The sequence below is a fragment of the Vulpes vulpes genome, chromosome 12 (assembly GCF_048418805.1).
Source record: "Vulpes vulpes isolate BD-2025 chromosome 12, VulVul3, whole genome shotgun sequence".
Classification (NCBI taxonomy): domain Eukaryota; kingdom Metazoa; phylum Chordata; class Mammalia; order Carnivora; family Canidae; genus Vulpes; species Vulpes vulpes.
Window position 1 is genome coordinate 187,912,845 of NC_132791.1, and position 13,638 is coordinate 187,926,482.

At 41.2% G+C, this 13,638-nt stretch overlaps 1 protein-coding gene across 2 annotated transcripts in view; it reads left to right on the forward strand.

The window, feature by feature from the left end:
* Window positions 1-13,638, forward strand: part of CDH8 (cadherin 8) — a 357,448-nt gene that overhangs the window by 151,821 nt on the left and 191,989 nt on the right. For both annotated transcript variants that reach the window (XM_072731755.1, XM_072731756.1), the window contains exon 4: window positions 8,414-8,533. In XM_072731755.1, the coding sequence (XP_072587856.1) occupies window positions 8,414-8,533 (120 nt within the window). The remainder of the gene's footprint in view (window positions 1-8,413; window positions 8,534-13,638) is intronic.

Genomic DNA, 13,638 nt, shown 5'->3' on the forward strand with positions numbered 1-13,638 from the left:
ACTTCAGACGCTCTTGGGACGGAAGCTCTGAGTGCTGCACATCCCTGTACCTTCCACACCTGACTTAGAGCTCGGCACACAGTGTCTACGATGCAGATGGCCTTTGTGTGAGTGAACGAAGGAGTCCGTGTGATAAAATACAGTGAAGGAAGCTTCCACCCGCTGCAGTCCTGACACACTGTAGAAGGCACCTGCAGAGCCCCTGGTAGCATAATTTTGCAAGGTCAGGATGGAAGTAGCTGCCAGCCTAGAGCATAAATGATGCTAGTTTACTTCTTAGGTATTTATAGGATTTCATTCCATAGGTAACGGATCAGCAAAGGCTTGATTGCTGGCAATAGGCAGCCCAAGAAAAGAAAATACACTTTTTTGGGTCCCATTGTATGATAAGAATCATTCTGATTCTGAAAGGGTTTAGTTATGCACACGGAACTATAACACAGACAGCTTATTAGTTTTCACAACCAGGCCTCCAATCGTCCTCATTATCTGTTTGCAAAAGCAGTGGGTAGGCCACCGTACTGGCTGTTTGTGGGAAATGCAGAAGGTACTTTCCTCCGGTGCATAGTAAACGTGGCTGAGGCTTTACAGTCACACATTTTCCTACAGTATCTTTCACTTCTCTCACCCAGTGCGCATTATAGATGTTCGCTGGGATGATGCATGGGTGAATGGAAGACATCTGTGTGCTCGAACGCGTTTTCTGAAGTGTTTTAATTGTTCCAGAAAGTTTCGGGCTCGTTTTATAAACACGAGGTCAAGTGTGGATGGGCGTTTCATTAAGTCTCAAAACTGCTTATACCTCTGAATGCTCCAGAATGAAACATGGAAACGGGATTTTATTTCCCCGGTTTATGTCCCAACTCATAGAGCCAGAGAAATGACAGGGTGCATTTCGGTGCTGTCCATCCGCCTGACTGCAGTTAAGAATCTGTCCCGGTTCCCATAATAAATTCAATTTGGAGCATGTAGAGTTTGGCAGCCACGTCGTGCTGCAGGCTGAGAGCTGGCGCGCGAGAAGAACACCCAGTGAGCGATGGTTGGGCCTTTGCAGGAGATGATGGAGGGGGACGTGGTGGTTTAGGATTTCCTTGTGAGGTGTGGGTCTCAAAGACCAGTTTCTGAAGTGAAACAGCAGGCACGTGCTGCCTTTGCCTCCTGTCTAATTGGCTTTTTATGAATCGAATCGCAGGATTGACCACCAAAAAAAGAGAAGGGTCTGATCTTCTATTATCACCCTGACCGTAACTTCCCTAGTGAACCGATGGTTGTTCAGAGCAGAAATTCTTAGAAGGAGGTAAAATCCTGCCTTTCTGCTCATAGATGGAACATTTCACTCTTTCCCCTCAGAGCTTGCTTGAGAAAGAATACTCCATAGGTAGGGTTAAAAAAGCAAGCCATAAATTTTACTGATCCATGTTTAATCCTCCTCATCCTCCAAAGATCCTCTAAGGCGTCCCTTGGAGGTTTGTCTATCTGGCATGTGTCTTCTATAATTAAACAGCAAAACTGAGGGGGGAAAAAATACTGGTAAGGATTTAGGCCATCGTTGCGCTGGGAGGATTCGCTCGAGGCCCTTCCGGAGAAAGTACTGACTCCGGTGTCACTTGGAGGGATGCAAAGGAAAGTGCCTCAGCTGCCTGCAATTATTGTCCGCTTTCCCGTAAGCATATCAGGTCTGTGTCCTCGTGTTACGGGGGCGGAGGTGGGGGGACAGCACAAACCAGCGACCACCCTCTAGAAGTGGTCCATACCGCCAGTCACGGACGGGGGCATCCCAGAGCACGTTTCCATGAAAGTAAAAACCAATGGAAAAAAAAAAATAAATAAATAAATAAATAAATAAATAAATAAATAAATAAATAAAACCCAATGGATTTGGCGTGTGACACCGCTAAAAACATCCGGGCCGGACGCCGTAGCTTCTAGTAAGCGATGATTTAAACGTCAACAAGTTGCGCAGAGGCCTCGAGAAACCGTTGCTCTGCTATTCAGCAACAACCAAAAAAGGTTGCCATGGCAACACCTGGGCCCCACTACCTCCTGCATCGCCTAGTACTGGGGGAGCGAACAAGGAGGATGAGCGAAGATGGGCCCAGGGCTTCGTTTCATTAGAATAACGAATGCCCGCTGCATCGCTGCTGTGACCCGGTCGGGCGACGGTCTCTGGAATGTGTGAATGCTTCACCGGGACATCTTCAGATGATGATGCCAGACACTCTGTCCGCAGACGGTGCACAGCGAACTCGGACCAGGGTAGCCGGCAGGTCAGATCAGAAGTTTGAAGATGATCACAGGAGGCCAAGAACATATGCCTCCCGGATTCCAGTTACTGCAAAGGTTCTGCTGCTTTATTTTCTCAGCTGCTAACGGAGCGCTTATTCTCCGAAAACGTATTGCAGATGACTCTTTGCAAATGGGGTTTGTGTTCCTCTCGTCATAAGAGTCTTAGCTTTTCCAGTGTGCACATTTTCACGCTGCACCAAACCTTTGTTTTCCTGCTCAGGGTGTCAGCACCAGCATTTTTCTTTCTGAATAATGTGCAGAATTGGTGTGCTGACTTGCTCATAAAAAAAGTATAGTCTAGCTAACGGAGCTGCACTACCCAGACCCAACATCTTATTTTCCCGAAGGCCTTTCATCTTAGTTTGTCAGCAAACTGGAACCTCTAACCTGACAGTGTAAAATTTTTGATGGTTAATTTTGCTTGTAGTGTTGGCTGTCATTACAGGGGGAAGATGTGCGGGTCCTGCTGTTAATGGGAGGGAACTTTCAGGTGTGGCAGGAGGCACAGGATACCATGAGCCCTATATTAATTAAAATCCAAGTGCGCATTGGCAAATCTCACTTACCCAAGAAGCTAAATGCAGAAAAATGGGCTTATTAAACACAGAATTCACCTTGGAATTGACGTCGTCGTACTTGAATTGATACTAGCAGGATGCATTGTGGTGACAGGGATCATTTTTGTTGACAACAGCTGGAAATACAACAGCTATATTATTATAATTAGGATCAGCATCAAGTTGGATCATAATAGGGGCTTTCTTGGAGAAATGGCACAGTGTCAAATTTATAGTCACTGGCTAAATGAGTCTCTTGTATCCTCGACAAAGGGACAAAAACAGTTCCAAATGAAAACACAAACAGAGAATCCTGTTGTTATATTTCCTGGGTATTACGCAGGGTCCTATTTATCACACACCAACACTTGCCGCTTTGAAGGAACATTATCCTGCAAGGTTTACACTGTTCAATTTGCCTCTGTGGTCTGCATTCTGCATGCATTTCCACGGAGAAGCCTACACCGCGGCTTGCCTAGCAATCTTTTCTGCTGCAAGATTAACCTCAAAGCATCCATTTTCCCCCCTCTGGGTAATCACTTGACAAATGCATCCACAAAACCTCTCCACGCATCTCTTCCAGCGTACAGGTGCATCAACAGTCTTGAATCACTATTAGGAGAAATATTATCCTTGACGGGAAGGAGTGTTGCCTTTTCATTTCCAGATGCCTGAAGGGTGAAGGATGCGGGTTTCCCAGGAAGCCGGGCATCGGGCAGAGATATGACGGGTGAGGATGCGGGTAAAAGCCCCCTTCGCGGGGTTCGTTAGTCCACCTTGGCCAGAGGGTGGGACTCGCGTGGGCTGAGACACCTGGCCTTCATCGGATGCCGCCTCTTCAGCTGCCGTCGAGACACTTGCGCTGATGGGGCGCTCGGAGCCTGGCCTCGTGCTGGCTGCCTGGAGGCACGTTTTCTCTCCGAGCCCACCGCCGTTGTGTACCATCCAGTTGGGATGGCCTGGATGGGAGAAAGTGAGCGTGTGTGTGTGTGTGTGTGTGTGTGTGTTTTCTGATTGACTTTCTTATTAAGGACGTGAACGTGTTATTACATTTGGGAACATCTTTTTGTGTTTTCCCCTCAAATTTAAGGAAATCCACCGCGATGAAAGTAATCAGGCAAAACTACACTCACAAACTACACCATCCACCACCACTTAAAATGATCAGACTCTGGTTGATATTCAGTCCCTCGTGTACACACACGTGGTGTCCGTGGGGTAACAGCGACAGTGGGCTCTCGGAAAGGTCCATGGTCAATAACTCTTCATTACTCTTTGCATGACTTATGACATTCAATCATCTCGGTCAGCCTTGGGAGGCAGCAGTTACTGCCAGCTTCCTTTTGACAGATTAAGAAACAAACCAAAGCTTAGAAAAGTGTTGTTGCTTTGGCCAAGGACACAGGACTGAGAGACGTTGAAGATAGCTAGAAAGCCAAGTGTCCCAGGACCTTGCCTGGGAGGCACAGTCAGTTGAGCATCCGACTCTTGATCTTGGCTTGGGTCATGATCAGGGTCATGGGTGGGATCGAGCCCCATGTTGGGTTCTGCACTCAGTGTGGTATCTGCTTGCACCTCTCCCTCTGCTTCCCACCCCCCCCCATAAGTAATAGATAAATAAAATCTTAAAAAAATAATACACGTTCCCTGGTTTAAGATAGTATGACTCAAGGCATATCTTCTTAGTCAACTGATCTCTACTTAATAGCATCATCTCATTTAATTCTTACACAGAACTTTGAGGTGTGCAAAAGAGAAATGGTTGTCTTTGGATGTGTAAAAAAAAAAAAAAAAAAAAAAAAAAAAAAAAAAAAAAAAAAAAAAAACCCTGAATCCCAGAGCCTGGGAGTGTTGGAAATCTGGCCCTTTACTCCTGCCTCAATGATCGGTAACATGATAGAACAATAAGATAACATCAAGTTACAGTAAACATTGATAATAGGATCATCCTCTGTCTTAGTAGTTTAAATAGTAAACTTCCCAGGAAGTATCTCCAGCTTCCATTTAAGGAGAAATGATCTCCATGGGGTTTATGCGGTATGAATGGTTTAAAAATATATATTTTAATATAGAAATATGTCTTCAAAGTAATTATGATAGAAATTAATGTTTCTTTGGAGAAGGGTGAAGTTAGGTCTTAAAAATGTGCGTTACCTACGTGGTCATTCTGAACTATGGCTTGTCTGAGAAGTTGTCTGAGAAGACATCTCTGCGCCACCATCCCCGTGCTGCCGTGCTGTAGGTCTGAAAGGTGCCCCAAAGACCTGCGTGTTTTTCGAGCTAGATTCCAAAATGTAGGCAGAGTTGGTACCCAAGGGTTTAGCGTGTGGCCATTTGTGTGCTAAGCCTCTACGTATATTATTTGGTGTAACCCTCAAAATAATCCCGATATATATAGTAGGTTAGAAGTTTGAGGCTAGAGCAGGTTAAACGGGTCACTCCTTCAGCACAGGCTGGAAGTGTTCCATCTGCAGAACCGCCACCCGCACATCACTCTGCCCAAACGCGCCCGCAGCACACACACATGCAGCGAGTCTATCATTGCTCAGAAATCTGATTTCTTTTTTTTTTTTTTTCTCTCTCTGTGAAGGTGTTTCTCAATTTCAGAGTCACCCACTAGTAGGTAATTTTGGTGATGATAGAAATTTCTAACTCCTTGTTCACCTTTTTGTTTCCGGCACCTAGACGGTGGCTACAAGAGAATGCTGACTTTATTTTTCTGATGATGTGTCATTCCATAATGAGGGGGAAATATTTCTCCTAAAAAAAAAAAAATTAACATGCGAGGCAAGTCAATAAAGCAAAGCCGTTGTTTCACGGTCGTCTGCATGGACGAGTTCACCCTTTCTCTTCAGTCTCTGAACTATGAGCGCTCGGTAACTCCTGAGTCTGTTTCTTGCGATTCAGTCTTTTTTTTTTTTTTTTTTTCTTTAAGTTCTTCTGAACTAATCTTAGACTTAAGGAAATGCTGCAAGAAGAGTTCCATTTACCTCTCAGCCAGTCTACCATCATTTGAACACCATGTGGAAAATTAGTGCAAGAATTAAAACTAGAAAGTGAGCGTTGAGATCCGTATTGATTGTTAATGGTTTATCACCCGGTACCTGCCCTACTGCTGTAACCTCAGAGCTGGGCCCAGGGCCTAACCCCAGCGTCTCTGCCTCCAATTAGATCCAAGGGCGCGAATAGAGGGGAGGCCCACGGCACGGGTCTGATCTCTAACTGAAATACCGTCTCTGTTTCCTGCAGGATAAGCCGACATTCCCCATCTTGGCGTTCAGGTGACTGCTGAATTCTGTGCTCCAGCTTACCCCCTCAAAACTAGCTCGGTGACTGATTTTTTTCAATCATCCCTGCTCCTAAAATGTATTCCCTTCACTTTCTTCCTCTTACCTGGAAGATTTTCCTTCCAGTTCTTCTCCATCCCACACGATACTCCAATAGCTACAAATATTGTACTTCCCTGTGTTCATCTCCACCAGCTAGTTGATGAGGTATTTGTGAGGATGAGTCTTATTTCTTTTTTTTCTCCTTGATACTGTTCCCAGTGCCTGGTGGAACGTGGAATGTATTACATAACCAACATTAGGTGCTTTTTTTCTTGCTTGCTTTTTTTTTTTTTTTTCTTTTTTCTTAACGGTAGATTTTGTAAAACCTCTGAATCATCCTTCTGAGTAGAAATTTCAATTTTACAGGACTATCCACTTCTCAACAAACATTATTACTCTGTACAGCGGCCATAATTTAATACCCTTAAAAGTGTCTTGATTGGCACAATCTTGCAAAAGCTCTATTCTATTTCAGTAAACAGGGAGCTCTGCTGCTCAGACCCGCCTCCACCTCCATGCCCTTCAGGTTGAGAACACTCTTCCCCCCGTGCTGCTTGAGAGTGTTGATTGTTGACATCTCAGGGCTGATGATCATCCAGCTGAAGAGAGCTGCCTGGTAAAGGCCAAGGCTCCATTCTCAGGGGGGTTCCTACATCCAATAACTGGTCAGTATTCGAGTCTAAAGGTCAGGCCCCGTTTGCTCGGTGACCATCCCCGCTGTAGATTGTCCAGTGGAGTCTGTGAAGGCATCACAGCCCAAGGGCTCCTTCTGCCCAGTATTGGCCTGACTCCCCGCAGACATCACTGGAAGAGACCTCCCCTATACAAATTCCTCAAGAGATCTATCTCCGAGTCTATTTATTAGGGAACTCGTCTGTGATGCTTACCTACCATTTCTCTTTAAATCATCGGATTATTCATTTGCCCACTCATTCAGTTATCAATATGTCTGATAGTTGTTATGTGCCTGGCACTTCCTGGATGAAGGACACTGGCCCTGCCCTTGCAGAACTTGAAGCCTGTTATCATACAAGACATCTCCGATTTCTCTTAGGTCCAGCAGTTCCCAGGATTTCACAGTCTCTCAGACGACTTTGCCTTTACTGATGCCTGACTTATTGCTTGGAGTCTCTTCTCTCCCCTTCTCCAGGTTAAACTCTATCCGTTCTTAATAATGTAACCCGGGGGACATCTGGGTGACTCGGTTGGTTGAGCATCTCCCTCATCCCAGGATCCTGGGATCTGGTCCCACATCTGGTCCCACATCTTCTCCCTCTCCCTCTGCCCGCGGCTCCCCCTCCTTGTGCATGCCCATGTTCTCTCACTCTCTCTCTGTCAACTACATAAGTAAAATCTTTAGAAAAATAATATAACTCAAATGCAACACGTCTCCGAAAGCTATCCCTGACCCCACTCTCGGTGGAGTGAGTGAGAGGTGGGAATGTAGTGCTCTTGCATTCGGCTGAATTTCTATCTGCATGTGTTTCTGTCCCTCTTCTTCTCTTTCACCAAAAAACTGCATATTTATTAAATGTAGATTTTATCTTAGTATATGTACATCACATCAGGCAAGCTGTATGTGTTCAGTTGCTGAATGGATGAGTGAATAGCAAATAGAAAATGAATCTGGAAAAAAAGTGTTTTTTTTTTCCTATTATCCATAAGACCTAATTACTTAAACATAATGATTAATTGGTGGTTCCAATCTAATTTTATATGCTGGGAAGTTAGGTGAAATGGATAAAATATATTCCTCTGATATTTTCATGCAGCTTTTCTCAGCAGCCATTTTTTTCCAGGTATATTCAGTTGTATTTCTGCAAAACTTAAATGCTACATATTGTATCATGTTATTAACCTGGTGTTTCATGTTTCTCTGATATATTTCCTTTTTCTATTCTCCAAGCTCATGTGAATCTGATATGTATCTTTAAAATGGAAACTAAACAGGATTCTTAAGTAATACAGGTTCTAAAAGGGTTATCTTTATAAGGTACTCCAACCTAGCAGTACTCTTCTTTTAAAAGACTTGGATATATCTGAAGTTATGACAGAGTAGTTTATCTCCATATTTTTGAAGAGATTTCTCTTTTTTTCTTTATTCCCACACATGGATTTCTGTATGATATGCTTGGCAAAATTTAGCTGTTGGCAAAGAATAATGTGTTAATTATTATCTTTTTCTCTCCCTCTTTTTCTTTTTTTTTTTTATTTTCTGTCCCCCCCCCCCCCCTTTTTTAGGTACGTCTGTCACTAATGTAACAGCTACAGATGCTGACGACCCAGTTTATGGAAACAGTGCAAAGTTGGTTTATAGTATCTTGGAAGGGCAGCCTTATTTTTCCATTGAGCCTGAGACAGGTTTGTGGCCTAAATTTTGAATTCTATTACCATGTTATTGCTTCAGGGAAACACTTTTCTTGGGATTTGGATTATGAAATGTTATGGTTAAGTACTTCACTGCCTGTATCAATAATATTTGAATGTGTTATTTCTGTGCAGTATGTAGTACATGGCAAGTCCAACAATCATTTTGATACTGATTAAAACAAATTGCAGACCCTTTGTAGAATATCACCTATTTAACAGATGGCCTGGCACCATTTCTCATCCTGGGGTGGTGGGGGGAATGTGCTTATACATCAGGCACACTCAACTATCAGAATGAAGAATAAAGTCAGGTGCTTATTGGTTGTATGATGTTTGGCAGGAAACACTTATAAATCTTTTTTAATGGAATCTACTTACTAATGTCATGATGAAGATCAAGTCAAGTAATAAACATCAGCTATTTATAGTGCGTGGCATGTGGTAATTACCCAGTAGGTGGATATTACTATTTATGCTATTAGATTCCTTATTTATGAATCAGGATATTGATATCTGCCCATTAGAGTTCTTCATGAAGATAGTAGAAGTAGCAGTAGTAGTATTAAACCCAGACAGTATCCTGAGCCTGGTGGTACAGACTTTAGAAATCATTAAGGCATTTTAAAAAACAAGACTTTTTTTTTAACTGATTAGAAAAATAACTCCATAAATTATAGTTTTTGCAAATGAAGATATATTTCCCTATTGTTTGATTTTGACAATACATTAAGAGAGTAAGTCCACTGTATCAGATTTTTTATAATCCTATGGGATTTTTTTTTGTAGCACATATAAAAAATACTACAAATAACATTATCCTTTGTGTGAATATTTTGTGTCTTAATTGTGTCAAAATTTTCAAATTGAAAGATTCAGTATACAGCTATATATACATGTAATTTCTTTAATTCATGAGTTTTCAGTATTATTCAGATAAATTTTCATGTCTTACCATTAAGTCAATTATTAATTAAATTAAAAATTTAAAGCCTCTCTTTGCTTTTTTTTTAATTCAAAGAGTAAAATTCTCATGCATTTAAAAGTGAGAAAAAGTGCATTTATATATAAATAGGTCATGGCTTAAAATTGAATTTAGATTTAGGAACAGGAAAGAACTCTTCAAAAACACATTAATTAGGGGCATAATTACATATTCGTCTTCAGTGAAGAAGGAAATCTGTCATAAACTTCATCTCATTTGGGCTCCTTGATGACCCTAGGGGAAGTGGCAGAGAAGCTAGTCAGCTGAAAGGGAGGGAGAGAGAAAAGGAGGGAGGGAGCGAAAACGAGAGGGAAAGAGAAAGAGAAAAAGAAAAAGAAAGAAAGAAAGAAAGAAAGAAAGAAAGAAAGAAAGAAAGAAAGAAAGAAAGAAAGAAAGAAAGCCTGGAGATGTTCTGATGTTCTTCTGGCCAACGTCACAGTGACAGAGTTGGAAACAGAACTGGGACTCATACCCAGGTCCTTAATTTCAAAGCCATCTTTGTACTTCACTTTCCTTAGGTAATAACTATGGCATAGGGGCTCCTGTAAAACAGAAATTGTTGATTGCTTAAGTGGACGTAAATCATTTTCTCCTTTGCTCCTTGCTTATTTGTTCACTTGGATCTTTTTGTTCACCAGGCCCACTGTAATCCAGCAAAAATTCATTCATCATTCACTGTGTGCCAGGCATTGAATTAAATATAAGGGGAAAAATTCACAAAGGCTAATGTCAGCCTGCAAGTATCTCACAAGCCATTTTGGAAGACAGAGTTTTGCTTTCCATATAAGCACAAGGAAGCATGGTGATACCATTTAAATAATTTATATATCGAGAATATATTGCCATGAGGTATAGATAATAAAAACCCCCACTAAGCCAGAGGATTTGGCTACTTTTAAGTCTCATTGACATCTATTGCCATTTGCTTAATCAAATGTCAGCAACAGTTAATATTTGCATTTTTGCCCAGCATAATAAGTGTCTGTCTCAACATACATTTATTTTAGCTTTATCATTTCTGATTTGAAAGTTACAAAATTATCTGGTTTATATTTTAGAAGGTTTATTCTGATACTACTGTAGGAAATGTAATGGGGAGAAATGATACTCGAAGAATATATGTAGTTATTGTTTAATAAATATCGGGTGAGTGAAGTTGAGATTTTTAATTAATGCAGACAGAATGCTGAAGGAAATAGAGGAAAATTTAGTAATCAGTAGCCACCCTAAATTCTTTTGTTGCAATATAAATATGTACAAGTGAAATATAAATATTTGTGTGTGCATGCCTACACAGTTACACTTGAGTGTGTTCAGATGAAAGCAGAGTATAAGTCGTTCCTATAGAATCTAAATTTGACTCTATCTGTGAGGCCTCTCTTTTTAAATTTTTTTTTTTTCGAGACTGGTATGAATGTGTGTGTGTGTGTTTCTAAGTGTTCTGCATAAGTGTTATGCAGAAACAGATTAAGAGCACTTTCTAAAATTTTTACATCAAGAAAGTACAGGAGAAAAAAAGTGCAAAGACCATTGAGCATTTGGGTTTTTTATTTTGTAAGCAGATGGAAAGTAAATATATTTTCTGGTGGCCAAAAGATGTGTATCAGTTACTGTGTCCTCTGGAAGGCATTGAGACAGGGTTAGGAGAACAGGTGGCTTAGCATTTAAGGACTATAAAGGATAAAAGAGGCACTGTCTTAGTTCTGGCTGCTATAACAAAATACCTTAAACTGGGTGGCTTACAAGAAACAGCAATTCGTTTCTCCCAGTTCTTGAGGCTGGAAGTCTGAGATCAGGGCGCCTGTGTTGTAGAATTCCAGTGACGGCCTGACTCCAGGGTGCAGAGGGCTGACTTCTTGGGTCGCGTGGAAAGAGACTGAGCTAGCTCACTGGCTTCTTTGAATGTGAGCACTAATACTGTTTTTAAGAGATTTACTCTCATGATCACATTGCCTGTTAAAGCCACTTCCCCCAACTACCATCACGTTGGGGATTGTATTTCAACATATGAATTTTGGGAGGGACATAACCCGTCCATAAGAGGCATGAAGCACCATACTGTGATGCAGATCTGATACCCATGCAAGTTTAGAGGAGAGGAAGCAGGATAAGGCAATATGTATGTGACGACATCTTGGCCAAACTTATGGGGATCCTTAGAGCAAAGATTTCTCTTAAAAGATGCCCCATACGTTACGTACACAGCCAGGTTTTAATGCCGTCATGCCATGCTCAGTCATTGGGTCCAATGTGCCTGGGAAGAGTGGTCCTCTACTTGAACAGTAAAACTAATCCTTTTTTTTTTTTTATTTTTTTTTAATTTTATTTATTTATGATAGGCACACAGTGAGAGAGAGAGAAGCAGAGACATAGGCAGAGGGAGAAGCAGGCTCCATGCACCGGGAGCCCGACCTGGGATTCGATCCCGGGTCTCCAGGATCGCGCCCCAGGCCAAAGGCAGGCGCCAAACCGCTGCGCCACCCAGGGATCCCAGTAAAACTAATCCTAAAGGTGATTCAGCTGGGAGATGTTAACTAACTGCGCACCTAGGCAAATTCTTTGAAACCCCAAGCACAGTGGGTCTCTCTGGCTGTCACAACATGTGGCAAACACAAAAGAGTAAATACATTTTTGCCCTATCAAGTCAGCAAATGTGATGTTTGAGACACTAACATGTAGGATTAGTAGGTGTTGGTAAATTACTTCGTCAAAATCTGGTAGTTAAGAGTATTAGTAAGTACATTTATTGAAAGAATTTGAAGGCTATATATCAGAACCACTAAGAATGTCCACTAATTTCGACCTAGGAACTTAAATTCTAGCAAAATAAAGCAAATTTCAGGAACGAGCACAGAGTCATTACAAAGACCTGTCTACCTCTAAGAGGGTGCCTGAAAGTGCTCCTCTTTGTGGTTGGTATGTCCGTGTGTTGAGCAAGTGACCTAAAATAACTCAGTCAGAAAATGTTGGCTTAAATACCAATACGCATTTCTAGTGAGGTGGGATCATTCCTCAGTTCCTTGTTTTGGTTGTTATTATTATCATTAAAAGAACCAGGATAGTGGAACTTATATTTTGGTAATAATTTTGAAAGATTGTTTCTCTTTAAGTTCTCAAATTTTTTTATGACTTGAATTTTTTAGAGCAGTATTTGGTTTGGAATATAAGAGGGGACTACAGAGATTTCTCATATATGTCTTGCCCCACAAATGCAGAGCCTCCCCCATTACCAGTGGCCTTCACCAGCGTGGTACACTATTTACCAAGAATGAACCTACATTGGCATATAGGAATCACTCCAAATCCACAGTTTGCTTTAGAGTTCATTCTTGATGTCATTGTACATTATACAGGTTTAGACATGTGTAAGGATATATGTCATTATAATATCATACGTGGTGTTTTTACTGCTCTAAAAATCATCTGGGCTCTTTCGGTTCATTTCTCCCATACCCCAACAACCCCTGGTAACTACTGATCTTTTTATTGCATCCACAGTTTTGCTTCATAACCTCATTTAGTTGGCATCATAAAATATGTAGTTTTCTTTGATTCCTTTATTTCACTTAATGATATATATTTAAAGGTCCACCATGTCTTTTCATGACTTGGTCACTTACTTCTTTTAAGGGTTAAACCATATCCCTTGTCTGGATATATCACAGTTTATTCATCCATTCACCTACTCTAGGACGTCGTAGTCACTTCCAAGTTTTGGAAATTATGAATAAAGTTGCTATAAACATCCATGTGCAGGTTTTTGTGAGGACAGAAGTTTTTATAAACACCAAGGAGTGCAATTGTGGGATTGTATGGTGAGGGTATATTTAGTTTTATAAATATAAAACTATAATAGTTTTATAAACCACACTCTCTCTCAAAGTGTCTGGAGCATTTTGCATTGCAGTCAACAGTGAATGGAAGTTCCTCACCTGAATTTGTCCAGATTTTGGCCATCCTAATAAGTGTGTAGTTGTACCTCATTGTTTTAATTTGCATTTCCCTGTTGGCATATGAAGTAATGAATCTTGTTATAAGCTTATTTGTCATCTCTATGTCTTCTTTGGTGAGGTGTCTGTTCAGGTCTTTGACACTTTTTTTTTTTATTATTAGT